The 25,861-nt window shown below is 37.2% G+C and overlaps 1 protein-coding gene across 1 annotated transcript in view; it reads left to right on the top strand.

Annotated features, from left to right (window-relative positions):
* neb (nebulin) overlaps nucleotides 1-25,861 on the top strand; it is a 65,571-nt gene that overhangs the window by 5,243 nt on the left and 34,467 nt on the right. Inside the window, exons 6-66 of the mRNA XM_079822410.1 lie at nucleotides 510-617; nucleotides 1,989-2,093; nucleotides 2,483-2,587; nucleotides 2,693-2,797; nucleotides 5,266-5,370; nucleotides 5,664-5,768; nucleotides 5,894-6,001; nucleotides 7,409-7,525; nucleotides 7,985-8,086; nucleotides 8,166-8,273; nucleotides 8,370-8,474; nucleotides 8,557-8,655; nucleotides 9,054-9,158; nucleotides 9,275-9,382; nucleotides 9,460-9,573; nucleotides 9,669-9,866; nucleotides 10,857-10,964; nucleotides 11,059-11,157; nucleotides 11,257-11,361; nucleotides 11,457-11,564; nucleotides 11,671-11,982; nucleotides 12,722-12,928; nucleotides 13,047-13,151; nucleotides 13,247-13,354; nucleotides 13,446-13,757; nucleotides 13,839-14,045; nucleotides 14,140-14,244; nucleotides 14,692-14,799; nucleotides 14,949-15,260; nucleotides 15,390-15,596; nucleotides 15,684-15,788; nucleotides 15,898-16,005; nucleotides 16,130-16,441; nucleotides 16,569-16,775; nucleotides 16,904-17,008; nucleotides 17,328-17,435; nucleotides 17,517-17,828; nucleotides 17,948-18,154; nucleotides 18,318-18,422; nucleotides 18,517-18,624; nucleotides 18,711-19,022; nucleotides 19,130-19,333; nucleotides 19,968-20,072; nucleotides 20,284-20,391; nucleotides 20,475-20,786; nucleotides 21,008-21,211; nucleotides 21,346-21,450; nucleotides 21,581-21,688; nucleotides 21,782-22,093; nucleotides 22,239-22,442; nucleotides 22,545-22,649; nucleotides 22,795-22,902; nucleotides 23,012-23,323; nucleotides 23,413-23,616; nucleotides 23,711-23,815; nucleotides 23,898-24,005; nucleotides 24,096-24,407; nucleotides 24,512-24,715; nucleotides 24,952-25,056; nucleotides 25,216-25,323; nucleotides 25,453-25,764. Coding sequence (XP_079678536.1) covers nucleotides 510-617; nucleotides 1,989-2,093; nucleotides 2,483-2,587; nucleotides 2,693-2,797; nucleotides 5,266-5,370; nucleotides 5,664-5,768; nucleotides 5,894-6,001; nucleotides 7,409-7,525; nucleotides 7,985-8,086; nucleotides 8,166-8,273; nucleotides 8,370-8,474; nucleotides 8,557-8,655; nucleotides 9,054-9,158; nucleotides 9,275-9,382; nucleotides 9,460-9,573; nucleotides 9,669-9,866; nucleotides 10,857-10,964; nucleotides 11,059-11,157; nucleotides 11,257-11,361; nucleotides 11,457-11,564; nucleotides 11,671-11,982; nucleotides 12,722-12,928; nucleotides 13,047-13,151; nucleotides 13,247-13,354; nucleotides 13,446-13,757; nucleotides 13,839-14,045; nucleotides 14,140-14,244; nucleotides 14,692-14,799; nucleotides 14,949-15,260; nucleotides 15,390-15,596; nucleotides 15,684-15,788; nucleotides 15,898-16,005; nucleotides 16,130-16,441; nucleotides 16,569-16,775; nucleotides 16,904-17,008; nucleotides 17,328-17,435; nucleotides 17,517-17,828; nucleotides 17,948-18,154; nucleotides 18,318-18,422; nucleotides 18,517-18,624; nucleotides 18,711-19,022; nucleotides 19,130-19,333; nucleotides 19,968-20,072; nucleotides 20,284-20,391; nucleotides 20,475-20,786; nucleotides 21,008-21,211; nucleotides 21,346-21,450; nucleotides 21,581-21,688; nucleotides 21,782-22,093; nucleotides 22,239-22,442; nucleotides 22,545-22,649; nucleotides 22,795-22,902; nucleotides 23,012-23,323; nucleotides 23,413-23,616; nucleotides 23,711-23,815; nucleotides 23,898-24,005; nucleotides 24,096-24,407; nucleotides 24,512-24,715; nucleotides 24,952-25,056; nucleotides 25,216-25,323; nucleotides 25,453-25,764 — 9,834 coding nt within the window. The remainder of the gene's footprint in view (nucleotides 1-509; nucleotides 618-1,988; nucleotides 2,094-2,482; nucleotides 2,588-2,692; nucleotides 2,798-5,265; nucleotides 5,371-5,663; nucleotides 5,769-5,893; nucleotides 6,002-7,408; nucleotides 7,526-7,984; nucleotides 8,087-8,165; nucleotides 8,274-8,369; nucleotides 8,475-8,556; nucleotides 8,656-9,053; nucleotides 9,159-9,274; nucleotides 9,383-9,459; nucleotides 9,574-9,668; nucleotides 9,867-10,856; nucleotides 10,965-11,058; nucleotides 11,158-11,256; nucleotides 11,362-11,456; nucleotides 11,565-11,670; nucleotides 11,983-12,721; nucleotides 12,929-13,046; nucleotides 13,152-13,246; nucleotides 13,355-13,445; nucleotides 13,758-13,838; nucleotides 14,046-14,139; nucleotides 14,245-14,691; nucleotides 14,800-14,948; nucleotides 15,261-15,389; nucleotides 15,597-15,683; nucleotides 15,789-15,897; nucleotides 16,006-16,129; nucleotides 16,442-16,568; nucleotides 16,776-16,903; nucleotides 17,009-17,327; nucleotides 17,436-17,516; nucleotides 17,829-17,947; nucleotides 18,155-18,317; nucleotides 18,423-18,516; nucleotides 18,625-18,710; nucleotides 19,023-19,129; nucleotides 19,334-19,967; nucleotides 20,073-20,283; nucleotides 20,392-20,474; nucleotides 20,787-21,007; nucleotides 21,212-21,345; nucleotides 21,451-21,580; nucleotides 21,689-21,781; nucleotides 22,094-22,238; nucleotides 22,443-22,544; nucleotides 22,650-22,794; nucleotides 22,903-23,011; nucleotides 23,324-23,412; nucleotides 23,617-23,710; nucleotides 23,816-23,897; nucleotides 24,006-24,095; nucleotides 24,408-24,511; nucleotides 24,716-24,951; nucleotides 25,057-25,215; nucleotides 25,324-25,452; nucleotides 25,765-25,861) is intronic.

Below are 25,861 nucleotides of genomic sequence, written 5' to 3'. Positions count from 1 at the left end.
TAGTGTATATAGTGTCTATATAACTATAAAGATAACTATATTAGCGTCCACACCAGCGGACTATATCGTTCCGTTATTTCTAAAAAAGCGTGTGCTTGTCTGTCACTTTAAATACTTGAGCTTGTTACAGCACGATGGATTCTGATTGGCTGTCAATGTTTTCGTTATAGCTGTGGTGTGAAATCTGCTATTCTTTAATATTGAGATTAAATATTACAACTATATCTTTATCTTTATAGTTATCCTCCTTTATGTGAACAGGCCTTTAGTAGAGGTTACTAGTTGTACATTACCATTCGAAAGTTTGGGGTCAGTACAATTTTTTTAAAGAAAGTAATACTTTTATTAAGCAAGAATGCATTTTAATCAAAAGTAAAGACTTTTACATTTGAAAAATTCAGGGGTTTTTTGTCTATTCATCAAAGAATTCTGAAAAGAAAAATGGTTTCCACAAAAATGTTAGGAATTGAAAATTTTTATAATAGTATTGTGTTGTATGTTTTTTGTAGAATAAATACAGGGAGGTATATGAAAAATCGAAGGGGCAGCCCTATGCCATTTCGGCTGACACACCTGAGATGATTCGCATCAAGAAGGCCCAGGAGCAGCTTAGTGAGGTATGTACCCTTTGTGGATCATATACAGTGGGTATAGAAAAGAATCACCCCCCTTTAAAATATATATTTTTTAAATTGCTTTGCAGCCTGAAATTAAGACAGACACAGTTTTGATTTTATTCAGCTGTATTTACTCCATAATATAACATCGAAGTGAAAGATGTAGCACCAACATATCAGAAATTTTTTTTTTCAAAAGCTTTATCAATGCCTAGAAGCACAGTGAAATATATTATTAAGAAGTGGAAGGTATTTGGACGTCATTCCAAACTGGATGAAAGAGCTAGGAGGAAACTGGTCAGAGAAGGCTACCAAGAAGCTTACAGCAACTCTGAAGCAGTTGCAGGAAAAAGCCACTCCTCAAGAAAGGCCACATGCAGTCACGACTGAGCCTTGCCAAAACGCACGTTGAAGATTCTGAGGCCGCATTGAAAATGTGTTATGGTCAGATGAGACTAAAATTGAATTATTTGGCCTCAACGCCAAACGATATGTCTGGCGGAAATCCAATACAGCTTACCATCCAAATAACACCATTCCTACAGTAAAGCATGGAGGTGGTAATATCATGTTATGGGGTTGCTCTGCAGCAGGGACTGGAGCACTTGTCGGGATAGAAGGAAAAATGGATGGGGCAAAATACCGTCAAATTATTGAGGAAAATCTACTGCCCTCTGCCAGAAAGTTCTCAATGGGAAGAAGGTTTATCTTCCAACATGACAATGACCCAAAGCACAGAGCAAAACTGACCACACAGTGGTTGAAGGAGAAAAAAGTGAATGTCCTTGCATGGCCTAGTCAGAGCCCAGACTTAAACCCCATTGAAAATCTGTGGAATGACTTGAAGACTGCAGTCCACAAACAGTCACCATCAAATTGAACGGAACTTGAGTAGTTCTGCAAAGAAGAGTGGTCAAATATTGCAAAGTCTAGATGTGCAATGTTAGTAGAGACATCCCAACAGACTAAAGGCTGAAATTAAAGCAAAAGTTGGTTCAACAAAATACTGACACAAGGGGGTGATTCTTTTTCCAACTCAGTGATTGTTTTTTTTTATTATTTTGTTATGACATGTTGGTGTTATATCTTTCACTTGGATGTTATAAGGTGCACTGAGTAAATATGTCTGGATAAAACAAACAAAAAAAATCTTAATTTCAGGCTGCAAAGCAACAAAATGTGATTATTTTAAAGGGGGGGGGGGGGGGGGGGGATTCTTTTCTATACCCACTCTCATGGTCTATTTTTTAACTGATGCTTTTTGAAACCTCTTTAGTCTGAAGCTCCTACTAAACAATGTACAGATACTTCTTACCAAACTCTAGCCGATGCTGTGAAATTTGATAAAAAGAAATATTTTTGATAACCCAGGTGAAATACCGTATGGAGGGACTGAAGGCCAAAACCACCAGTCTCTATGATGGTGAGGCTCGTGAGATTGCCCACGTGAAGCATGTCTCTGAACTCATCAGCAAAGTAAGTGCTTGTGTCAAGATAGTGTTGTAAATTAATTAAAATAATAATAATAATCACGAATGTTTAATAGTTGAATAATAATAACATAATTGTTTAAACTGTCCTGATATTATGCTGTTAAGCTTTAAGAATGTATTCCCATAATGCTTTGCTTGAGAGACAGCTCTGTGGAAAAAAGAGCTGAGTGAGTGATTCAATGTGTGCACTGCAGAAATAATTGTACTCATATACAATACTGCTCAGTGAAGAGTTTGTTTTATTTTAACTCAAGTCATCAGTCCTCAATATTGCATTCTAAGATAGCAACTGCCCCCCTCAGTATAATATTGATTATTTTCTTTGTGTTGTTTATTGTCATAAAATAAGTTCTCCGCATATGCCTTCTCCAGGTTCTGTACAGGCAGAAATGGGACGAGACCAAGGATAGGTACTTGCTCCCCCCTGATGCCCCTGAGCTGGTTCTTGCTGTGAAGAATGCAGCAAATTACAGCAAGGTAGATCTCTGATTCCTGTCTTAGTATTAGATAAGCACTAAAGTGATATTTATACTGACATTACTGGCTGATTACCCCTCTATAATGATTTAATATCCCTATCAGAAACTGTACACAGAGGCGTGGGATGAGGATAAGACCATGTACTATCCATACAGTGACAGCCCAGAGCTGCGCCGGGTGGCCAAGGCCCAAAAAGACTTCAGTGATGTAAGTGGAATTGTGAAATTTCAAAATAGTAAACCAATTATTATTAAACTGTCATTTGGAAAAACACTAGCTCTAAACTAGTCTCTAAACTAAATGTTAATTTTATTTTATCATGTGAAGTTTTAGTTCAAAATCCACCATTTGTTTATTGATTCATTGATTGATTGCTTGATTGATTGATTGATTTTTTTTATATTTTATTTTATTACATTTTATTTTACCTGTTAAAAAAATATTACATATGCGCTTGCTTAAGGCTGGGTACAAAATATTGATTTTTACGAACCAATATCGATTCTTAAAGGGGTGGTTAATTATGATTTTACTTTTTAAACTTTAGTTAGTGTCTAATATTGCTGTTTGAGCATAAACAATATCTGCAAAGTTAGACACTCAAAGTTCAAAGCAAAGGGAGATATTTTCTTTTAAAGAAATAGCTTTTTAAGGACTACAACAAACGGCTAGTCGGGACTACACAAGCTTCCTCCCGGGTTAGTGACATCACTAACCCTGAAATTTGCATAAATCCCACCCCCGGGATCACACAACAAATGGAGCGAGATTATCATGATAGGTAACTCCACATCAGCTACATACATTCATCAACTAACCAGTCAGAAATGCCCTGTTGCATTCTACATGTTGTCACTTCTTCTTGAGTCTCCCCATCATTGTCCTACTCCGGTTTGAACATAAAAGGCTGAACAGTTTCATTGCCTGTCTGCATGAGGTATTCAGAGCTGCTAACTGCAGTTCTTGAAGCTCCGCCCCATGAGCAGCATCTCATTTGCATTTAAAGGGACACACAAAAACGGCACGTAAAACTCAAAAAGTGACAATTTTAACATGCTATAAAAAATTATCTGTGGGGTATTTTGAACTAAAACTTCACATACACACTCTGGGGACATTTTACATCTTGTAAAAAGGGGCAATCAACCACCCCTTTAAATCCCAAGATCATCCTGTTTTCAGTTGATGAATGAACGGAGCATTGTAGAGCCCCTCCCATCCAATAAATCGCAATAAGCTTTGTGCTTTTGAAACAAAATCTCAGATTTCAGGTGAAGTCCATTTTATTACGAAATTCAAAAAATAAACCGCTTTGGCGCTGTTTAATATAGCGTCACATTTACCTCAGAAAAACGATATTCAGTGACCATAAACTCATTAATCCACTAGAAAAATGCATTTTGCTAAATATGTGCACCATGTTCATTGACATTTTTATGTTCTTCCATATTTATATTCCATATATATTTAAAACCCCTTAACTGTCACCTGGTGCTCTTTTTTTGATCGCCTAATGTTTCATATCATATATTAAAGTAATTATCATAAATTAGGTATCATTTGAAAGCTTACAAACTCAAAATTCATCCTGTGAAAACCGTTTTGAAATCGGACATTGTGTTACCATGGAAACGGTACTCTAAATTATTCTAGCTGGCTCCTCACCAAGTGGGCGGTGTCATGTTTCATATTACAACAATTATTTTAACTACTTTATAATCAAAATCTTTCCCAATCTTGACAAAACAAATATTGTCGGAAACGTCTGAGTCTCAAGGGTCCGTATTTGGTGACTGTTTTGTGATGGAAGTGATATTTGGACAGAAATTTACAGGAAAACGCATCAAAAAAATAATCAATGGAATTTGAATGACACCCGGTGGCTATTTTTGGTATAGCGCCTAAACAAAATATCATGGGAACTTCAATTTTTGTGATATTAACTTCAAATTCGGAACACAACTTGGTTAGACACATGGCTTTGATTTTATAGTAATTTTAGAGTAAATTTTTTTTGTAAAATATATATTTTATATGAAATCAAAAATATTTGGTTCAGTATTTTCATTTACAGGAAATTTAAACTTCCATAACTATTTCATACTTTCATATTTTGAATTGCTTTCACTGTTAGTGCTTCTTTAAAATGAGACCAAACTTTGGTCTATATTCCAAAGCATTCTTGAATTACAGCCCTTTAAGTTTGGATAGTGCATTTTCATGTGTATTCTCAAAAAGGGGGGTGACAGTTTAAGGGGTTAATGCATGTTTGAATAAATCCTTCAGGTTTTTATGACATAAAAACGAATTGGTGTAGAAACATTATTATGTAATTGTAAAGTTAAAATTATGACTATTATTATTATAAAAGCTTCCTTGAGTGTAATTTAAGTGTTTGTTTACTGTACAAATCAGTTATTTTTAACCTTCAATGTTATAGCAACTGACTCCCGTGTATAGTTACAGCATTAGTTGAGAGATTTTTTTTTCTTGAGAAAATTTGCCATGTATTGTACCTGATGTATATCCAAAATAATCAATATCGATTCAAATTGAAATCGAATCGCAAGCTTGTGAATCGAAATCGAATCGAATCATGAAATTTGTGTCAATACCCAGCCCTACTCTTACTGCATAACTTGTCTCATAAAATCTGTTGTGCTCCACCTTTACAGATTGTCTACAAGAAGGGCCATCATGAGCGCAAGGCAAAGTACACGTCTCTGGCTGATACCCCAGAAATGGAACTGGCAAAGAAAAACTTTGCCAATCGTAGTAATGTAAGACTTCACTGTTTTTTGTGCTTTACAAATCAATTCCTATTCTGAATTGTTAATAACGAGTCCCACAAATGGTTTTTATGGTTTCCATCTATCAAAGTTATCTAAATTTTGTTTAGTCCAAACGCAATACTTTTATTTGTAGTTATATTATAGTTTTATATTATACTGTATTTTGCAAAGTGAACATCAAGAATTGTGTATACTGTCAATTTTTCTGTCCCTAATATGGCATGTAAGCCATAGGCTTACAGAAGGGGAGAAATAATTAAAAACACTTCAATTCTTTACAGCTTAAATATCATGAGGATTACAACAAGAACGTCAAGGGCAAATGGTGCGAAACCCCTTACTTTGATGTCGCGATTGCTAGAATGGCTATGGACAACATCAGTGATGTAAGTGGCAGAAACTCAGCACGCATGGAATAGTTCAAATAAATATGTTTATCAAAGTGAAACATGCACATTATTAACATAAAAAATCTTAATATTCAAAGAGTGTCACTTTGATTTCTTTCCAGAAAAAATATACGGCTGATTTTGAAGATATGAAAGACCAAATTTATTTCATGCAAACAGACACACCAACGTACGCTTGCAATAAAAAGGCTCGCGAAGCTGCAAGTACGGTAAGTTTTGAGAATTTATTTACACATTTTTTCTTTTCTTTTTTGCTTATTTCTTCACATATATAGTGGAGTCTGAGACCATATGAAAACCTGGTGTTTCTTTCATTTCAACCTAGAAATAGGCAGAATGTTTTGTTTGTGAAAAAAAATGTAAACAAAGAAATGTTGTGATATAAAGTAAACAAGAAATATTTAAAATGATGCACTATTTATAAATAGGGTTGCAGCGTTTCCAGAAACTTTCTAGAATTTTTGGGAAACTTTTGGAACATTTCTGGAAATTTACCAGACATTTTCAGCCCCTTTGCAAGCCTATTTATAAATGAGAAAATATAGCATTTTGACTAGTTTTTTTTTTCTTTTTTATCACTTTGTATTTTCAAACTAGCTCCGTTACGTAATTCGTGCATTACCTCCTGATTAAAAATAAAAGTGAGATAGCACATATCAATGGACATACTTTTTTTTAGATCTCTTCTCATTGTATGGAAACTTCCTGTGATGACTCTTTAAACAGATCATGAGTCAATCCAGAGATTCGCATGACTGATCTAGTTCTCTCTTTTGATCCCTGCATACTAATTTTTCATTGCTGCATCACAAGTGAGGACATGAGAGAACAAACAGGATTAGATCCTGTGTATTTTTATGCCCAGTAGCTGCAGGGTTCCTACGTAGTTTGGAAAAGTATGGAATTTGATTTGAGTCATTTCCGGGTCTGCATAAGTATGGAAAAATATTTTCCAGACAATTTCCCCCTATTCAATTTTCTAAAATATAAAATAATAATTTCTAAAAATAAATGTATCATACAAGTTGGGTGATTTCATGGCAAAAGTTAAGTGATTGTAAAACATGAATGAATGAATTCAAGGTGCACATTTTTATTATGCAAACTGTTTGTCTTTGACCATAAGCGAGTCTCCTTTGAACTTCACTAAACGAATGTGTGTGTGCCGCTAAAACCAGCAACAGATGAAGGAGCAAACAGTCATCGAAATCAGACTATACTTAATATTTAATTCAGACTGTACTGTTTGGGGATGGTGCAACATCAAACCACATTTACAAGTGCAGGTTATAAATATTTACAGATGATTGTACCATATACCAAATATAATGCTGTATGAACCATTTATGTTAAATATGGTCTAAAAATCTACAGAGAGGTTTGGAAATTTGAGTCTGGAAAAGTATGTAATTTGAAAATGTGTAGGAACCCTGTGTAAAACAAACAGGGGATGAGAATCAAAACAAATTTAAGTTCCTGGACTTGTGAACATTTTTAATGTCTTAAAGAATTTAAAATTTTTCTGAATCCTTATAAACTAAACACTTGAAGAACCCATGACTTATCAGTTTCAGAATCATTCAACATTTAATATATGCATTTTTTCACCTTCACAGGTCAAATATAAGAAGGACTATGAGAAGACAAAAGCAGTGTCCGGTTACAACGTTCTCCCTGCTACAGAGAACCCCCTTCTCAGACAGCTGAGATACGCAGGCACCATCTTGAGTGATGTATGTTAATCCAGATCTTCATCACTATATAGTGGTCTGCTTTGGCAGGAAATGTTTATGGTCTTCACTAAGGTTCATCAAACTAATTATTGAAACAAGACAGCTGAAATAAATTATTTTGGGAAACACAAATATTGACAAAGCCAAAGATATTACAGTGATCCCCGTCCCCCGTATAAAAACATATTTTTTAATTGTATTTATTTTATTGATGCTTGGTGTCATAGTGTTAATGAGTGAATGATGGCATGGATTATAGCTTAATAATTCAGTTAGTGTGAACATGCAGTGCGATTACATGCGATTATCTCTTTAGACTTGATAATTGGATGGGATTTTATCTGTTGCCGCTGATTAGCACATGTTATATGATCTTATGTGATTTTGAAGCATTTTCCTCTCATCAAGTTTCTCAAATTGTTGACTAATTTCTGACATGCCTTTTTTTGTCTTTTCTAGAAAGTATATAAAGCTAGTTATGAGAAATCCAGGGGATTCAGCATCAATTACTGCGACACTCCCAAATTCAGGATGGATAGTGTACTGAAGAAGTTCAGTGATGTAAGTGATAATTTCATCATTTGCTACAAACATTTCATATTTCCTCATATCTCATGTTTTTACCGTTCTCTGTCCTCAGACACGTTATAAAGAGAAGTATGAAAATCAGGTGAAGGGTCATTATGTTGGTAGCTTTGAAGATATATTTACAGTTCACTGCCGGAAACTGGAAGAAATGAAGAATGATGTAAGTTTCCATAATGTACATATGCATATATTTTCATCTTGATCACAAAAAAAATGTATTTGTGTATCCACATTTGCTTTCTTTCTCATTTAAAAGCAAAACTACAAAGCTGATTATGAGGACATGAAGACAAGATGTTTCTTCCCTCAAACTGTTACACCAGAATATGAAGTCAATAAGAAGCTTGATCAATGCAAAGATGTAAGTATATAAACTCCCTTTAATGGGGCGAATACAGAGCCTGACTTTAGGTGATTTTTTTTTTTTGTGTTTCTCTTTTCAGAAACTTTATCGTCAACATCCAGACAAGGTGAAGTTCACACAGGTGACAGACTCACCTGTTCAATTGCAAGCTGCCATCAACGCCCACCAGCTGAGTGATGTACGTAAAAAGATTTCATTATTATGACTGTATAAAACCAAAGAAATGTATGCACTGTCAAATGGTAATGTTGCCCCAGAAAAATCCCCTCCTTCATTATTAGAGCACAGTTGTCATCTTAATGCTGCTGACAACAGAGTGAATCCCTAGACATATTATTAGACCTGCTGTTTGTGCTATTTCGAGTGAAAGTCACAGGCAACCAAAGCCTAACAAACAACTAAAACCAATCCCTTTGAGACCGAGGAGCCATGTAGTCGTGTTCATCGAGCTCATTCTGTTCTGCTGAACACCACAACCATAGAACACTGTGGAAATATTGTATTTACTAGGGCAGTGTGTGCCAAATGTAGTATATATTATCACTAACACTATTTTCTCTCTCTTTTTTTTTACAGCTCAACTACAAGCAAAAGTACGAGAAGGAGAAGTTTAAGTGTTACCTCCCTCCTGATTACCCTTTCTTCATTCAATCTAGAGTTAATGCGTACAACCTTAGTGATGTAAGTTCATTCAATCTGCGTTCAAAGCTGAGTTCATATTAGTAGATTGAACTGAAACCTGATCATATTACACTATTTTGTATTCACTGGAATGGTTCTCTATTTCATGTTCACAGACGTGTTACAAGTTTGATTGGGAAAAAACAAAAGCAAAGAAATTTGAGGTGAAAGGAGATGCAATTTCGATCCTTGCAGCCCGTGCTCACACCAACATCGCTAGTGATGTAAGTAATTGGATATTTGGGTGGTTTCCCTGACAGATTTCAGGCAATTGTGACACTGGTATGGTCTTTAATGTTAGGTGAAATACAAGAAGGAATATGAGAAGAACAGAGGTCATATGGTTGGGGCCCTCAGCATCAACGATGACCCCAAGATCATGCACTCAGTACATGTTGCTAAGATCCAAAGTGAGGTACGGTTCAACTAGTGCACTACTGATAACTTATATACACAATCCTAAAGCTTTTTTATGCACTAACAGTCCCTTTTTGATCTTCTGAAATACAGCGCGAGTACAAGAAGGACTACGAGAAGATGAAGACCAAGTACCATGCTCCACTGGACATGATGCTTGTGACTCTTGCTAAGAAATCTCAGGCCATTGCCAGCATGACTGGCTATAAGAAAATCCCAAACCGTTACCTCCTCCCTTATGACAGCATACCACTGGATCTAGCAAAGAAGGCCAATATTATTCAGAGTGATGTAAGGATCATTGCAGCTCTTATTGACACACTAGAATAAGCACAAATTCACAAGTTCAGTGTTAACAAGTGCAGTTTTCATCCCTACATTGAAGTATTCCCTGCTAAAACGTTGTTCTTTTATAAATTAATACATTTTAGTCAGAAATGGGTGGTATCAGGGTATGGAAGCGTGTTTCCGCCACAGAATAAAACATTTTAAAAGGTAATTGTGACTTTTTATCTAAATATATATAATCAGAATTGGGTGATATAAAATCAGAATTGCAAGTTATAAAGTCACACTTTCAATTCTGACTTTATAACCCACAATTCTGACATCTTTTCTCAGAATTGAGAGATATAAAGTCGCAATTGTGAGGGGGGAAAAAAAATGTTTCTCAGAATTGCGAGTTTGTATCTCACAATTCTGACTTTATATCTCCCAATTTTATGATATAAAGTCGAGATATAAACTCACAATTTACAATTCTGAGAAAAAAAGTCAGAATTGCAAGATATAAATTGCAACTTTATATCACACAATTCTGACTTTATATCAAAAAATCAGAATTACGAGATAAAAAGTCACAGTTACCTTTTTTTAAAATTATTCTGTGGTGGAAACAAGCTTCCATATCATGGTGAAGGGGATGTTGTTGTTCTAAAATATTTTAGTATATAACATTTTAGAGCGCAAGATATATATATATATATTTTCTTTTGTCTATTTTGATCTTGAAAGAGAAGGACACAGAATTTTGCATTCATATATCTGCTAAAAGATAATTTTAAGAGCATCTATTTCAAAAAGACATGGATTACACAAATTTTATTGTACAGACTATTTCTATTTCGACTGCACTTGGAGTCGTTTTTATAATCGAAATAAAGCAGTTGCCATTTTAGTTTTTGATCATTAACTAGAAAAAGTTTATATAGCAAAAGTTGATCAAACATGCCTTTAATTTTTTGTGATTCTGTTTCTTCCCCCCGTCATTTGTAACCACAGAATGAATACAAGTCAGACTACAATAGCTATGTCAAAGGAACGCCTTGGGTCCCTTACGGCTCCTTGGAGGTTGAGAAATGCAAAAAATCTGGGCAGATCTTAAGTGAGGTATGGCACTTCAGAAAGAAGCAAAGTTTGCTTAATCTATATTGGATTTTTATTGTCATCAATCATGTAATATTTCTTTATTTCTTTTACTTAGCAAAAGTACAGGCAGCATCCAGACACTGTACCTTTTACTGCAATAGATGACCACCCTCTCCAGCTGCAGGCTAAAGCCAACCAGATGATAAGAAGTGATGTAAGTGGAAAAAAACCAACTAAACTCAGTTCAAAGTTTCTCTGAATAATAACAAACCAGCACATTTATTTGATATTGTGAATATTTTCCTTACCATAGCTGCACTATAAGAAAGGTCTAGAGGAAGTCCATCAGAAATACTCCCTGCCTCCTGATGGCCCACAGTTCATTCAGGCCAGGTGTAATGCCTACAACATAAGCGATGTAAGTGAAAACACCTTAATGTGTTTATTGATATTTGGCATGTTCTTTTTGCAAAGGTGATGACTCTGTATATCTATTGTGTATCTGCTTTTCAGAAATGCTATAAGCTTGAATGGCTGAAGACTATTGCAAAGGGTTATGATCTGAAGTCGGATGCCATCGCTGTAAAAGCTGCGAAGGCAGCCAGACATGCTGCTAGTGATGTAAGTGATGTGCCCCTTTTATAAGTACATAGAGGAGAGTGATGGATAGTGATGGAAAGTGCAGTGCAGAACCGAATAATATTAAAAACACTGTTGACACTTTCAGGTTCAGTATAAGAAGCAATATATGAAGGACAGAGGCCACCACGTTGGCTTCCGTAGCCTCCAGGACGACCCCTTGCTGGTGCACTACATGAACGTGGCCAGGATGCAAAGCGAGAGGAACTACACAAAGGATTACCACAAGTCCAAGCTGAAGTACCACACCCCTGTAGACATGATGAGTGTTGTGCAGGCCAAACATGCCTCTAAGGTTCAGACATATGCAGGATACAAGAAGAATTTACATCACTACACCCTGCTGCCTGATGCCATGAACCTGGCGCTAGCTCGCTCCATGAACGTCAGCTCCAGTGATGTAAGAAAAATTTCTCAGCTCAGCTCTTTGTGAAACTCTCTGATCTAGATTTACAAAAAATGAGCAGCATCATACTTTTTATTCAATACTTATTTTACAAACCATATATCAATCAGTTTAAAAGTTTGGGGTCAGTAAGATGTTCTGAAAGAGACTTTTATTCCGAAAGGACACAATAAAATAATCAAAAGTGACAGTAAAACACACATATCACATAAACGCATTTTTTGTGAAAAAAAATGTCACAAAAATATTAGGCAGGTCAACTATTCATAATAAGAACAGTTTCTTGAGCAGCAAATCAGCATATTAAAATTATTTCTGAAGGATCATGTGAGACTGAAGACTGGAGTGATGATGCTGACATTCAGCTTTTCCATCACAGGAATTAATTACATATTCGAATAGAAAACAATTATTGTATAATATTTACAATGTAACAGATTTTATTGTATTTTTGATCAAATAAATGCAGCGATGTTTTTCATAAAATCTTACCGTCCTCAATCTTTTGACCTGTAGTTTAATTAATTAATAATAATATTTTTAATAATTGAATTTACATATTAAAAATCAATAAATGCTTTTACCAATTATGAGATCTTATAATCAAATGTTGAAGAAACTCACTATGCTTTTGATTTAAAAAAAAAAAATCTAGATCAGAAAATAATAACACACTTTAAAGTTTATAGTTCTGTGAATGTTTTAACTGAAATGTGCTGTTTAATTCCAACAGTACCAGTATAAACAGGATTATGAGAATTACGTAAAGGGCACAGGCTGGATCCCCATCGGTTCTCTGGATGTTGAAAAAGCGAGGGTTGCTGGTGCAGCTCTCAATGAGAAGAAGTACAGGCAGCACCCAGACACTATCAAATTCACCAGCGTTCTGGACACCCCAGTCATGGAACAAGCCAAACTGAACGCACAGCAGCTAAGCGATGTGAGGGACAAATGCATGCTGTTTTTTTTATCGTTTGAGTCCCTAATGAGCATCCAAGGTCAAAAGTGATCCTTTCTGCATCGTGTCATATTGTTTTCATATTGTTTTCTTTGTACAGCGACTGTACAAAGCCAGTGGTGAGAAGTTCAAGCACACTTACCATCTTCCTGCTGATGCACCAGAGCTCTTGCAAGCCAAATACAACGCTGTCAATGTCAGCAAGGTATGAGTGCTGCATATCTTACACTGTATACAACATTGAGACGGTTATCAGAATCTGGTTCCGCTGAGATCTTGTGTTTCCTTTTGCTTTCGCAGACATACTATACCTATGCACACAAGCAGGATCTTCTGAAAGGACATCATATGAAGAATGATGCCATTCCTATCGTTGCTGCAAAATCCTCTAGGAATATTGCCAGTGATGTAAGCAAGCTATATTTAATTTATTGAATTTGTTTGAGTGTATTGTTTACTTACTGTATATATACAAATTTGTTGTGTTGTTTGTTTATAGTACAAGTATAAGCTTGCATATCAGAAGGCTAGAGGTCACCACGTTGGTTTCCGTAGCCTTCAGGACGACCCCTTGCTGGTGCACTACATGAACGTGGCCAGGATGCAAAGCGAGAGGAACTACACAAAGGATTACCACAAGTCCAAGCTGAAGTACCACACCCCTGTGGACATGTTGAGTGTTGTACAGGCCAAAAATGCCTCTAAGGTTCAGACAAATGCAGGATACAAGCAGCACCATCACAACTATGTCCTTCTTCCGGATGCCATGCACATTGGACTTGCTCGTAACATGATGGAGATCCAGAGTGATGTGAGAACAACTGAAAAAGGATATGTGGTTACTTTTACTGTAAACATGGAATGATTAACAGATCACTTTTTGTCTCTTCAGAATTTGTACAAATCAGATTTCAACAACATCTTCAAAGGAGCAGGCTGGGTTCCCATAGGTTCTATAGATGTTGAGAGGGCCAAGACTGCCAACAAAGCCCTTGATGAGAAATCGTACAGAATTCACCCAAGCGCACTGAAATTTACCAGTCTAACTGACCAGATGAACATGGTTTTGGCCATGAGCAACTCAAAACTACAAAATAAAGTAAGACTACTTCAATAATCTATTCTAAATGATAACTAGAATGATGCTATAGAACTGACTCACAAGTTCTTGTTTTATTTTTATTCCATTTTAGACTGCCTATAAAGCCTCTGGAGAGAAATTCATGCACACCTACAATCTACCAGCTGATGCCCCAGAGTTCCTCCAGGCCAAATATAATGCCCAGACTATGAGCAAGGTAAATTAATCGAATTGCAAGTGACAAAATGTTTGTATGTTCTGTGCATGTACAAAGTGTTCACTTATAATGGCAAATAAAATAAAATGTGTAACGCTTTCTGTAGGGTTCTATGTATTAATATTATATATTATGAAATAAAAAATAACAATAATTTTTGCAGCATTTATTTATCTTTGCTAATGTTAATGTACAAATTAATTATAGTTCACTGCTAGCTCATTTTAGTTCTTAATGCATTACCTAATAGTAATTAAATGCTATAAATGTTTTGTTCATTGTTAGTTCAATGTAATTGTTGCATTAACACTTTTTCAACATATGCAGTCTTGTTTTACCATTGTTTTTTATAAATATTATATGACCTGATCAGTTAAATGCATTTATTTATTTTCAAGTGAAAGACTAATATAATGTATATATTAACAAAATATCTTATTTTTATAGTCAAACTACAAGGCTCAGTGGCTTGCGGACATTGCCAAAGGCTATGACATGAAATCTGATGCTATCTCCATTCTTGCTGCTAAACAAGGAAGACACATTGCCAGCAATGTAAGTGCAAAATGTATCTTGCATTAAAATGTTTGAAGGGCCTGTTCAGTAGGTCCAAAAAATCTAAAACAAAAAAAATTATAATACAATTTTGCAATTACATGATGGATATACTGGATTGATTAGAATTTATTTTTCTTTGATGACAGTATCAGTACAAAAAAGCATTTGAGAAGGCAAAAGGCCACCACGTTGGCTTCCGTAGCCTCCAGGACGACCCCTTGCTGGTGCACTACATGAACGTGGCCAGGATGCAAAGCGAGAGGGACTACAAAAAGGATTACCACAAGTCCAAGCTGAAGTACCACTCCCCTGTAGACATGATGAGTGTTGTGCAGGCCAAACATGCCTCTAAGGTTCAGACATATGCAGGATACAAGCAGCATTTACATAATTACACCCTGCTGCCTGATGCCATGAACCTGGCGCTAGCTCGCTCCATGAACATCAGCTCCAGTGATGTAAGTCCATCATTTTTAAGGTCCTTGCATCCCACATAGAGGGGTAGATTATAACTTGTGGGACCTTTATTAAGATTTAAATACTATGAGATTAACAAAGGCTTCAACATTTTGTTTGTTGTCTCCCAGTTTGAGTACAAGAGTGAGTACAACTGCTCAATGAAGGGTGTTGGATGGGTGCCCATTGGTTCACTGGGTGTAGAGACTGCAAAGATTGGAGGAAAGATCCTGAGTGAACACAAGTACCGCACTCACCCCTCCAACTACAAGTTCCACAAACTTATGGACTCTATGGATCTCGCATTGGCTACTGCCAACAATAAGATCATGAACAAGGCAAGCCTGGATTCTATTTATTTTCATTGTTTGACTGGTATAAAATGAATGGTCAATTCATGAACATTTAAATGCTTTTGTTTGCAGAAATCCTACCATTCTGCCTGGGAACAGGACAAGCTCAAGATTCATGTGATGCCTGATATTCCTGAAATTGTCCTGGCCAAGGCCAATTCATTGAACATGAGCCAGGTATGATTCACAAGACTGACTATTGCATTTATTCAAAAGATTCTCATTAATAATCAAAGCAGAAAACTCCAGTGTGGTATATTTCATTGCCATATCTATGTATTTTCAGAAACTCTACAAAGCTGGCCTGGAGGAAATGTATAAAAAGGGCTATGATCTCAAACCAGATGCTATTTCGATTGTGGCTGCCAAAGCCTGCAGAAATATTGCTAGCAATGTATGTATCCCATCAGCCATTGTCCTCTTAGTTCTTGTTCTCATACTATATGTTTGCAAAGTCCTTGATGTGTTGGCGTGATGCTATAATCTTTTCTGATTAATATATGTTTCTTCCATTACAGTACAAGTATAAGCTGGCATATGAGAAAGCAAGAGGCCACCATGTTGGCTTCCGTAGCCTCCAGGACGACCCCTTGCTGGTGCACTACATGAACGTGGCCAGGATGCAAAGTGAGAGGAACTACACAAAGGATTACCACAAGTCCAAGCTGAAGTACCACACCCCTGTAGACATGATGAGTGTTGTGCAGGCCAAACATGCCTCTAAGGTTCAGACATATGCAGGATACAAGCAGCATTTACATAATTACACCCTGCTGCCTGATGCCATGAACCTGGCGCTAGCTCGCTCCATGAATGTCAGCTCCAGTGATGTGAGTCATCCTCTTTAACTTTACGTGTCATTTTTTAAGCAAAGACTGCTTCTGTCACTGTACATTGTAGGATTATGAAACTTGTATTTTTCACTTGTATACACTATATGAAACTTGTATTTTTCAGGTTGAGTACAAGAGTGAGTACAACTGCACAATGAAGGGTGTTGGATGGGTGCCAATTGGTTCACTGGGTGTAGAGACTGCAAAGATTGGAGGAAAGATCCTGAGTGAACACAAGTACCGCACTCACCCCTCCAACTACAAGTTCCAGAAACTTATGGACTCTATGGATCTCGCATTGGCTACTGCCAACAATAAGATCATGGACAAGGTAGTTTACACTTTTGTAATTAACTCTTATGGTAATTATCAATTCTGAGATGTATCTGCATGGAATTTTTAATGGATTATGTGGCTGATCTCATTAATAAATACTATTTTTAATGCATTTTATTACAGCAAGCATACACAGATGCTTGGAACAAGGACAAGATAAAGGTCCATGTCATGCCTGACAGTCCGGAAATCATTCTTGCAAAAGCTAATGCAATCAACATGAGTGAGGTAGGTGTACTTTATCATTTGCAGAATCTTTCAATTGTTTACAAGAAGTTCATATTGAGTAAAATACATTTTCAACAGAATATTTCCAGAAATATAAAATCTGATATATTAATATGCCATTTTTCTACGTTGTTTGGCAACCATTCCGTTGTTTGGAAGATTTGTTTATTCCTATTATTATTGACAATAAATGGTAAGCTACTTGTTGAGCATTGGTGTCTTCTATCATGGTGCTTTTGTGGCCATTTTGTAAAATAAATTAGGTAAGTCAGGCCTAAGAATATGTATAGCCTTCATTGGAATCATGTTTTGACTACAGAAAGCCTACAAAGCAGGACTGGAAGCCCTGAAGAAGAAAGGTTATGACCTCAAGGCAGATGCTGTATCAGTGATTGCGGCTAGGACCTCCACAAACATTGCCAGCGATGTGAGTTACTCAAATAGATAATCAAATGTTTCCGTTATCCAAGTCTTACCCGTTCTGACTTCTAAATACTTCTCATTACAGTACAAGTACAAAAAGGAGTACAATAAAGCAAAAGGCCATCATGTTGGCTTCCGTAGCATCCAGGACGACCCCTTGCTGGTGCACTACATGAACGTGGCTAAGATTCAGAGTGATAAACTTTACAAGAAGGATTACCACAAGTCCAAGCTGAAGTACCACACCCCCGTGGACATGTTGAGCGTTGTTCATGCTAAGCAGGCTACGGCTGCTCAGACCTTTGCTGGATACAGGCATATCGTTGCACATAATAAAGTTCTGCCTGATGCCATGAATCTGGTGCTAGCCCGCAACATGCAGACGATCGCAAGTGATGTGAGTCGGGATTATGTCTTTGTATTTTCTTATATTTTTTAATGTCTTTGATGAAATGCTATTCTTTTTCAATTAGTTTTTACATGGTGGATATGACGGCATTCTTTCTCATTCTGCAGAACATCTACAAATCTGAGTATAACAATTATATCAAAGGAGTTGGATGGATTCCCATTGGATCTCTGGATGTGGAGAAAGCAAAGCTTGCTAGCCGGATAGGCAGTGAGAAACAGTACCGCACACACCCCAGTAACTACAAGTTCACTAAAGAGATGTCTTCCATGGATCTGGTCCTTGCTGCGACCAACAATGACATCAACAACAAGGTGAAAATTTAAACCATTTGACTTGACACTGTGCTTTGCTTTTGATTATCTTGACTATTTTTAGTATGCTTAGTCGCTTGACCTTCTTGTTAGTGACACATAATTAATAATTGCCAGTATGTTTCTGGATAATTTGAAATTGACCCATTTATTCTTTCTTCAGCAAAAGTATATTTCAGCCTGGGAACAGGACAAAACCAAAGTTCACATTATGCCAGATGCGATGGATGTGGCTCTTGCTCGTCAAAATAAATCTAATTACAGTGAGGTTAGTGATGCCATCAGATTCATAATTGTTGATTGATTGATTGCAAGCAACAATTGTCTCAGTATGTAATTAATCTTTTCCTATTCTCCTTTAGAAACTTTACAGACTTGCCAATGAACAAGCAAAGAAAAAAGGTTACGATCTACGTGCTGACGCTATCGCAATTCAAGCTGCTAAAGCATCATGTGCCATTGCTAGTAATGTAAGTTGTTCTTCCTTATTGGACCCATCATATGATTATTGTGTACTCATCAGAAAGTAATGGATGTTTTAATGGACTTTTCACAGTACAAGTACAAGACTGGTTATCGTAAACAAGTTGGCCATCACATTGGAGCCCTAAGCGTCCAAGATGATCCTTTGCTCATGCTGGCTTTGAACTCAGCTAGAATTGCTAGTGATGCTCTTTACAAGAAGGACTTCAACAAGTCCAAGACCAAGTTCAACCTCCCAGTGGACATGATAGCTTTTGAGTTGGCCAAGAAGAACCAGATCCAGGTCAATGATGCCAACTACAGAACCTACCTGCACAACTGGACCTGCCTACCCGACTCCAATGACGTTGTCCAGGCCAGACAAGTCTATGACATCCAGAGTGATGTAAGTCTGAATTTCTGCAATTTTATACATATATAAATAAGGTTGAAGGGTCATCCTTATGAGGCTTGTACTGTATACGCACTCTTTTCACCCATGTCTGCTCTTAGGCGGTGTACAAAGCTGATCTTAAATGGCTTCAAGGTCTCGGATGGGTTCCCATTGGTTCGATTGATGTTGAGAAGGTGAAAAAGGCTGGAGAAATCCTAAGTGAGCAGAAGTATCGTCAGCACCCAAGCAACTTCAAGTTCACTTGTACAACTGAAGACATGCCACTGGTCTTGGCCAAGGCCAATAATGACATCATGAACAAGGTACTGTAGCTGTACATTTGATATCTAGTAGAGATGCGCGGATCAGCTCTAACGTGATGGTAGCTATACATTTCGGAGATATCAAGTATATAAAGTTCCATTAAAAATTCTACACATCACAATGACGGTGATGTATGTCCGTTCATGCTGGTTGCGTCATGAGTAACGTTAGCTGTATTTCTTCAACAAGCTGACGCGCAAACTGCAGAGAATGAAACTTGTTCATTTGAAAAAAGTTCAGCGTCACATCCTGAAGCTCAACACACAGTTGTCTTCATTAAAAAATAGTGAGACTAATTATACCAGTGCTAATGCCGCTCTCTCTCCTATTGTGGTCTTTGATCTTGAAATTATCTGAAACTGAAAGTAAAAGAGTGACGTACGTTCATTGCGTTTTACCGTGAAAAGAGAGTTCTTTGTCTTTATTAAAATCAACACATTAATGATTTGTCTTGACCCACCCGCAATTTTTGGAATGTTATTTTTTATTACTTGACCCGCCCGACCCGTGGATTATCCGCAGTACCCGCGGATATAACTGCGATCCGCGCATCACTAAGACACATATGGAACAGGTCTAAAATATGTTTTTTGACATAAATTTTGGTGTTTAATTCTCTCTCCATTCTGGCAGTCAAAATATGTTGAAGCTTGGAACAGTGATAAAACGAAGATTCACATCATGCCAGATGCAATGGACGTGGTTCTTGCAAAGCAAAACAAAGTCATCTATAGTGAGGTCAGTATTTCATATTTAGAATTGAATGCTCAGTTGTATATCAAAGTATTTCCAGTTGTAAAAACTGAAATAAACATTATGAATATTGACTATGAGTCATATACAGATTAAGAGCAATGAACATTGCTTTTATTTGAAGACAGCAAAAGATACATTATATTCTGATGTTGCCACAAGTTTGTTCAAATATTTTACATGATTTTCTCTTCAGAAACAATATAAACTCGCCCATGAACTGTCCAAGAAGAAGGGTTATGATATGCGCAATGATGCCATTTCTATCATCGCTGCCAGAGCCTCCAGAGACATTGCTAGTGATGTAAGTACAACAAACTAATAAGGCAATATATGATGCATTGAGGATATAATTTGCTAGACTGAGAATGTTTTCTTTCCTTGCAGTACAAGTACAAGACTGGTTATCGTAAGCAAGTTGGTCATCACATTGGAGCCCGCAGCATCCAGGATGATCCTCTGCTTATGCTGGCTTTGAACTCAGCTAAGATTGCTAGTGATGCTCTCTACAAGAAGGACTTCAACAAGTCCAAGACCAAGTTCCACCTCCCAGTGGACCTGCTGTCTCTTGAGCTGGCCAAGAAATGTCAGATCCAGGTCAATGATGCCAACTACAGAACCTACCTGCACAACTGGACCTGCCTGCCAGACTCCAGTGACGTCGTCCAGGCCAGACAAGTCTATGACATCCAGAGTGACGTATGTGATATCCATCTCCTGTTGAGCAATATGCATTTATCCATTTCTGGATCTTCATGGATTTATTTTCCTTTTTTTAGTTTGTAGCCAGTATCCAAGAGTGGTGTTAAAATAGAAAAAGGGATTGCTTGAGTCCCTAGAGATGAGAGATAAAGCTACCAGTATATCGATGAATAAGCTGTAGAGTCACTAACAGGTATTCTTTCAACATATGTTCTTAGGCTGTTTACAAGGCTGATCTGAAATGGCTTCAAGGTCTTGGATGGGTCCCCATTGGTTCGATTGATGTTGAAAAAGTGAAAAAGGCTGGAGAAATCCTGAGTGAACATAAGTATCGTCAGCACCCAAGCAATTTCAAATTCACTGTGTCAACTCAAGACATGCCGATAGTATTGGCTAAAGCCAACAATGATGTCATGAACAAGGTAACTGCTGATCTGATATAGCATATGCTATGTGAAATGTTCTCATTTATTCACTTTATTTAGTATGTAGACATTTAATGTGTGGGTGTGAAGTATTTTTTCTTATTTTTTAATGACATACTCCTATTTGATAGCAACAATATGTTGACGCCTGGAACAAAGACAAGACAAAGATCCATATTATGCCAGATGCTATGGACATTGTGCTAGCAAAACAAAACAAGTCCAACTACAGTTTGGTAAGTATGACACAACTTTGGCCCCTCAATGTTGCATAATGGATGTTCTTGATTAACAATTTAAATATAATTATCTACTTTTATTTTCGGAATTTTTTAAATAAAATAACCAGGGTTTTTTTCTTCTAAGAATTCATACAAGCTTGCAAACGAGGAAGCTAAAAAGAAGGGCTATGACCTGCGAAGTGATGCCATCGCCATCAAAGCAGCTAAATCTTCCAGAGACATCGCCAGTGATGTGAGTATTTTGATTTATTGCATCCAAAAGTCAGCAAAACATTTCACATCATAAAATTAACTCATGTCTTGAACCACTCTTTCTTTTAAACAGTACAAATACAAGACTGGTTACCGTAAGCAAGTTGGCCATCACATAGGAGCCCTCAGTGTCCAGGATGATCCTTTGCTTATGCTGGCTTTGAACTCAGCTAAGATTGCTAGTGATGCTCTCTACAAGAAGGACTTCAACAAGTCCAAGACCAAATTTAACCTCCCTGTGGACCTGCTGTCTCTGGAATTGGCCAAGAAATGTCAGATCCAGGTCAATGATGCCAACTACAGAACCTACCTGCACAACTGGACCTGCCTGCCCGACTCTAATGACGTCGTCCAGGCCAGAAAAGTCTATGATCTGCGTAGTGACGTAAGTTGCCACATGTAGATATGCTACATTTAAGATTTTAAAAAGTTGGTTCTCCGTTTTTCAAAAACACCCAGTTTATACCTGCATATCATTTCTCTACATAATGGCATTCTCTACTTAATGTCTTTGCTATGTTTGTTCTCAGGCGGTGTACAAAGCTGATCTTAAATGGCTTCAAGGACTCGGATGGGTTCCCATTGGTTCGATTGATGTTGAGAAAGTGAAAAAGGCTGGAGAAATCTTAAATGAACAGAAGTATCGTCAGCACCCAAGCAACTTCAAGTTCACTTGCACAACTGAAGACATGCCACTGGTCTTGGCCAAAGCCAATGCAGGCATCATGAACAAGGTAGTCTGATTTGATCAATGCCATAATTTTCTTCTCTGTTCCATTGTAATGTGTATAGATACTTTGCATATATGTTTCTTTTTCTTTTTCTTTACGCTATAGAAAAGCTATGTGGAAGCTTGGGAAAAGGATAAGACCAAGATCCACGTCATGCCAGATACAATGGAGATATTGCTTGCCAAACAGAACAAAATTAACTACAGTGTGGTGAGTCATTCAGTTCAAGTCATCATCAAGTTATATTTGTTTCCCCATATTTTCTTGTATTACTTTCTTAATAATTTTGTGGGCATTTAAATTATACTAAATATTGATATAACATTATTTCTTGAATTATGGTTTTTATTTCCAGAAACAATATACGCTTGCCAATGAGGAGGCCAAAAAGAAAGGCTATGACATGCGGGGTGATGCCATTTCCATTAAAGCAGCTAAAGCCTCTCGGGATATCATCAGTGATGTGAGTGCTGTGGTCCTTTGTTCTTTATTCATAGTCACTCGTAGTTCATGGCAGAATGTTTTCCTAGTCTTTTATTCACTCCTATTGTCCTTTTATCATTCAACTGTAGTACAAGTACAAGACTAGTTACCGTAAGCAAGTTGGCCATCACATTGGAGCCCGCTGCGTCCAGGATGATCCTTTGCTCGTGCTGGCTTTGAACTCAGCTAAGATTGCTAGTGATGCTCTCTACAAGAAGGACTTCAACAAGTCCAAGACCAAATTCAACCTCCCAGTGGACATGATAGCTTTTGAGTTAGCCAAGAAGAACCAGATCCAGGTCAATGATGCCCACTACAGAACCTACCTGCACAACTGGACCTGCCTGCCTGACTCCAATGATGTCGTCCAGGCCAGAAAAGTCTATGACCTGCAGAGTGATGTACGTCTATTTCAAGTCCTCTTGACATTTATTATTTATTTTTTACAATCATGTCAAAATCTTCTTAATTTTTTTGCATGTGCAATTAGGCGGTGTACAAGGCTGATCTGAAATGGCTTCAAGGATTAGGATGGGTTCCCATTGGTTCAGTTGATGTTGAGAAAGTGAAAAAGGCTGGAGAAATCCTGAATGAAAGGAATTACCGTCAGCACCCAAGCAACTTCAAGTTCACCGTTACTACTGAAGACATGCCACTAGTTTTAGCTAAAAATAATGCTACTACTACTAACAAGGTAAATCTTGTCAGTAGGTTTCTGAATGCAAGAACTCTTACAAATAGCTTAAAGTTTTAAATGTCTAGCATATAATTGTATTCAACTCTTATAGAAACTTTACACTGAAGCCTGGGACAAGGATAAAACCAAAATCCACGTTATGCCTGACTGTATGGAAGTTCTGTTGGCAAAGCAGAACAATATAAATTACAGTGAGGTATGTACAGTATATGTCTGAAATATTGACATTTTAAAAAATTCTGATAACTCTAAATCTGTCAAATATTTTCCAATTTTAGAAAAGGTATAAACTTGCCAATGAAGAATCTAAGAAGAAGGGCTATGATTTGCGCGGTGATGCTGTTGCTATCAAAGCAGCTAAGGCGTCCAGAGATATCGTCAGTGACGTGAGTAACTTTTTTGAGCATAATTTGTGTCAAACACACATATTACTGATCACAATAACTTTCTAAAACCTTTTTATTTATTAATTTTAGTACAAGTACAAGACTAGTTACCGTAAGCAAGTTGGTCATCATATTGGAGCCCGCTGCATCCAGGATGATCCCTTGATCATGCTGGCCTTGAATTCAGCTAAGATTGCTAGTGATGCTCTCTACAAGAAGGACTTCAACAAGTCCAAGACCAAGTTCCACCTCCCAGTGGACCTGCTGTCTCTTGAGCTGGCCAAGAAATGTCAGATCCAGGTCAATGATGCCAACTACAGAACCTACCTGCACAACTGGACCTGCCTGCCCGACTCCAATGACGTCGTTCAGGCCAGAAAAGTCTATGACATCCGTAGCGATGTATGTTTGTCAAGCTAAAATTGCATTCAATTATTTCTACAGATACTTTTTAATCAAATATGAACAGTATAGTTTTGCAAAGTAACATTTCGTCTGCACCTCAGGCTGTGTACAAAGCAGACATGGAGTTTATGACTGGTGTAGGATGGGTTCCCATTGGCTCGCTTGATGTCCTGAAAGCAAAGAAAGCAGCTGAGATCCTCAGCGAGCGACACTACAGACAGAAACCACAAACATTCAAGTATACTCAAGACATGCAGTCCATGCCTTTGGTGCTTGCAAAGGCAAATGCTCAAACTATGGATCAGGTTAGTAGAATAATCATCAGTCATATTATTGGAATCCGACTGAACTATGTCACCACAATTCTCTGGAGAACAATTTAGTCACAATATCAATTACTTAATAAAGTTAGTATACATTAATTTGCATATGTGATTATTTTTATGTTATTTTTGATCCATTGCTAGATGTTCTTATTGTCCTTAATAACAGCTGTCACAGTATTGAAATTGTTGCTGACAACATATCTTTTTCATTTTAGCGTCAGTACCATGCAGCATGGGAGGCTGACAAGATAAAGATTCATATCCCTCCTGATACCCCAGAGATTGTTCTCTCAAGTGCTAATGCAATTACCAATAGCAGGGTTGGTATCACTTTTGAATAATTGTTTTTTTCTTCAGTATATTTTTTCTTTTAGTTTAAGTTGTTAAACTAATATTCTGAAATTCATGTATTCTGTTTGATTACCAAATTAGTCCTATTAAATTTTTCACTTCAAGAAAACATAAAATTCTACTTACAGAAACTATACAGACAAGCAGTTGAGGACATCTTCAGGAAAGGCTATGACATCAAATCCGATGCTGTCTCCATCAGAGCTGCTAAAGCAGGCAGAGACATTATTAGTGATGTGAGTATATACTATCTTGAAAGTCACTCTGATATTACATGCTGATTGATACATTTTCTATCTTATTGCCCTGACATGTAAATATAAATAGGAGCTATCTTTAATACTGCAGTCATCCTTCTCTTGCAGTACAAGTACAAGACTGGTTATCGTAAGCAAGTTGGTCATCACATTGGAGCACTCAGCGTCAATGATGATCCCTTGATCATGCTTGCCTTGAATTCAGCTAAGATTGCTAGTGATGCTCTCTACAAGAAGGACTTCAACAAGTCCAAGACCAAGTACCACCTCCCAGTGGACCTGCTGTCTCTGGAACTGGCCAAGAAATGTCAGATCCAAGTCAATGATGCCAACTACAGAACCTACCTGCACAACTGGACCTGCCTGCCCGACTCCAACGACGTCGTCCAGGCCAGGAAAGTCTATGATCTTCAGAGCGATGTGAGTTTCTGTGAAATTTTAACTATAATTGTAATCAATAGATCTACACTACCAGTATTGTCTGCTTTCTTACTGTTTCTCATGTATTGTATGCTAT

This window comes from Gobio gobio (genome assembly GCF_949357685.1).
Source record: "Gobio gobio genome assembly, chromosome: 7".
NCBI classification, from domain to species: Eukaryota; Metazoa; Chordata; class Actinopteri; order Cypriniformes; family Gobionidae; genus Gobio; species Gobio gobio.
Note: the sequence above shows the minus strand (reverse complement) of the source record. Positions and strands in the feature narration are given on the sequence as shown.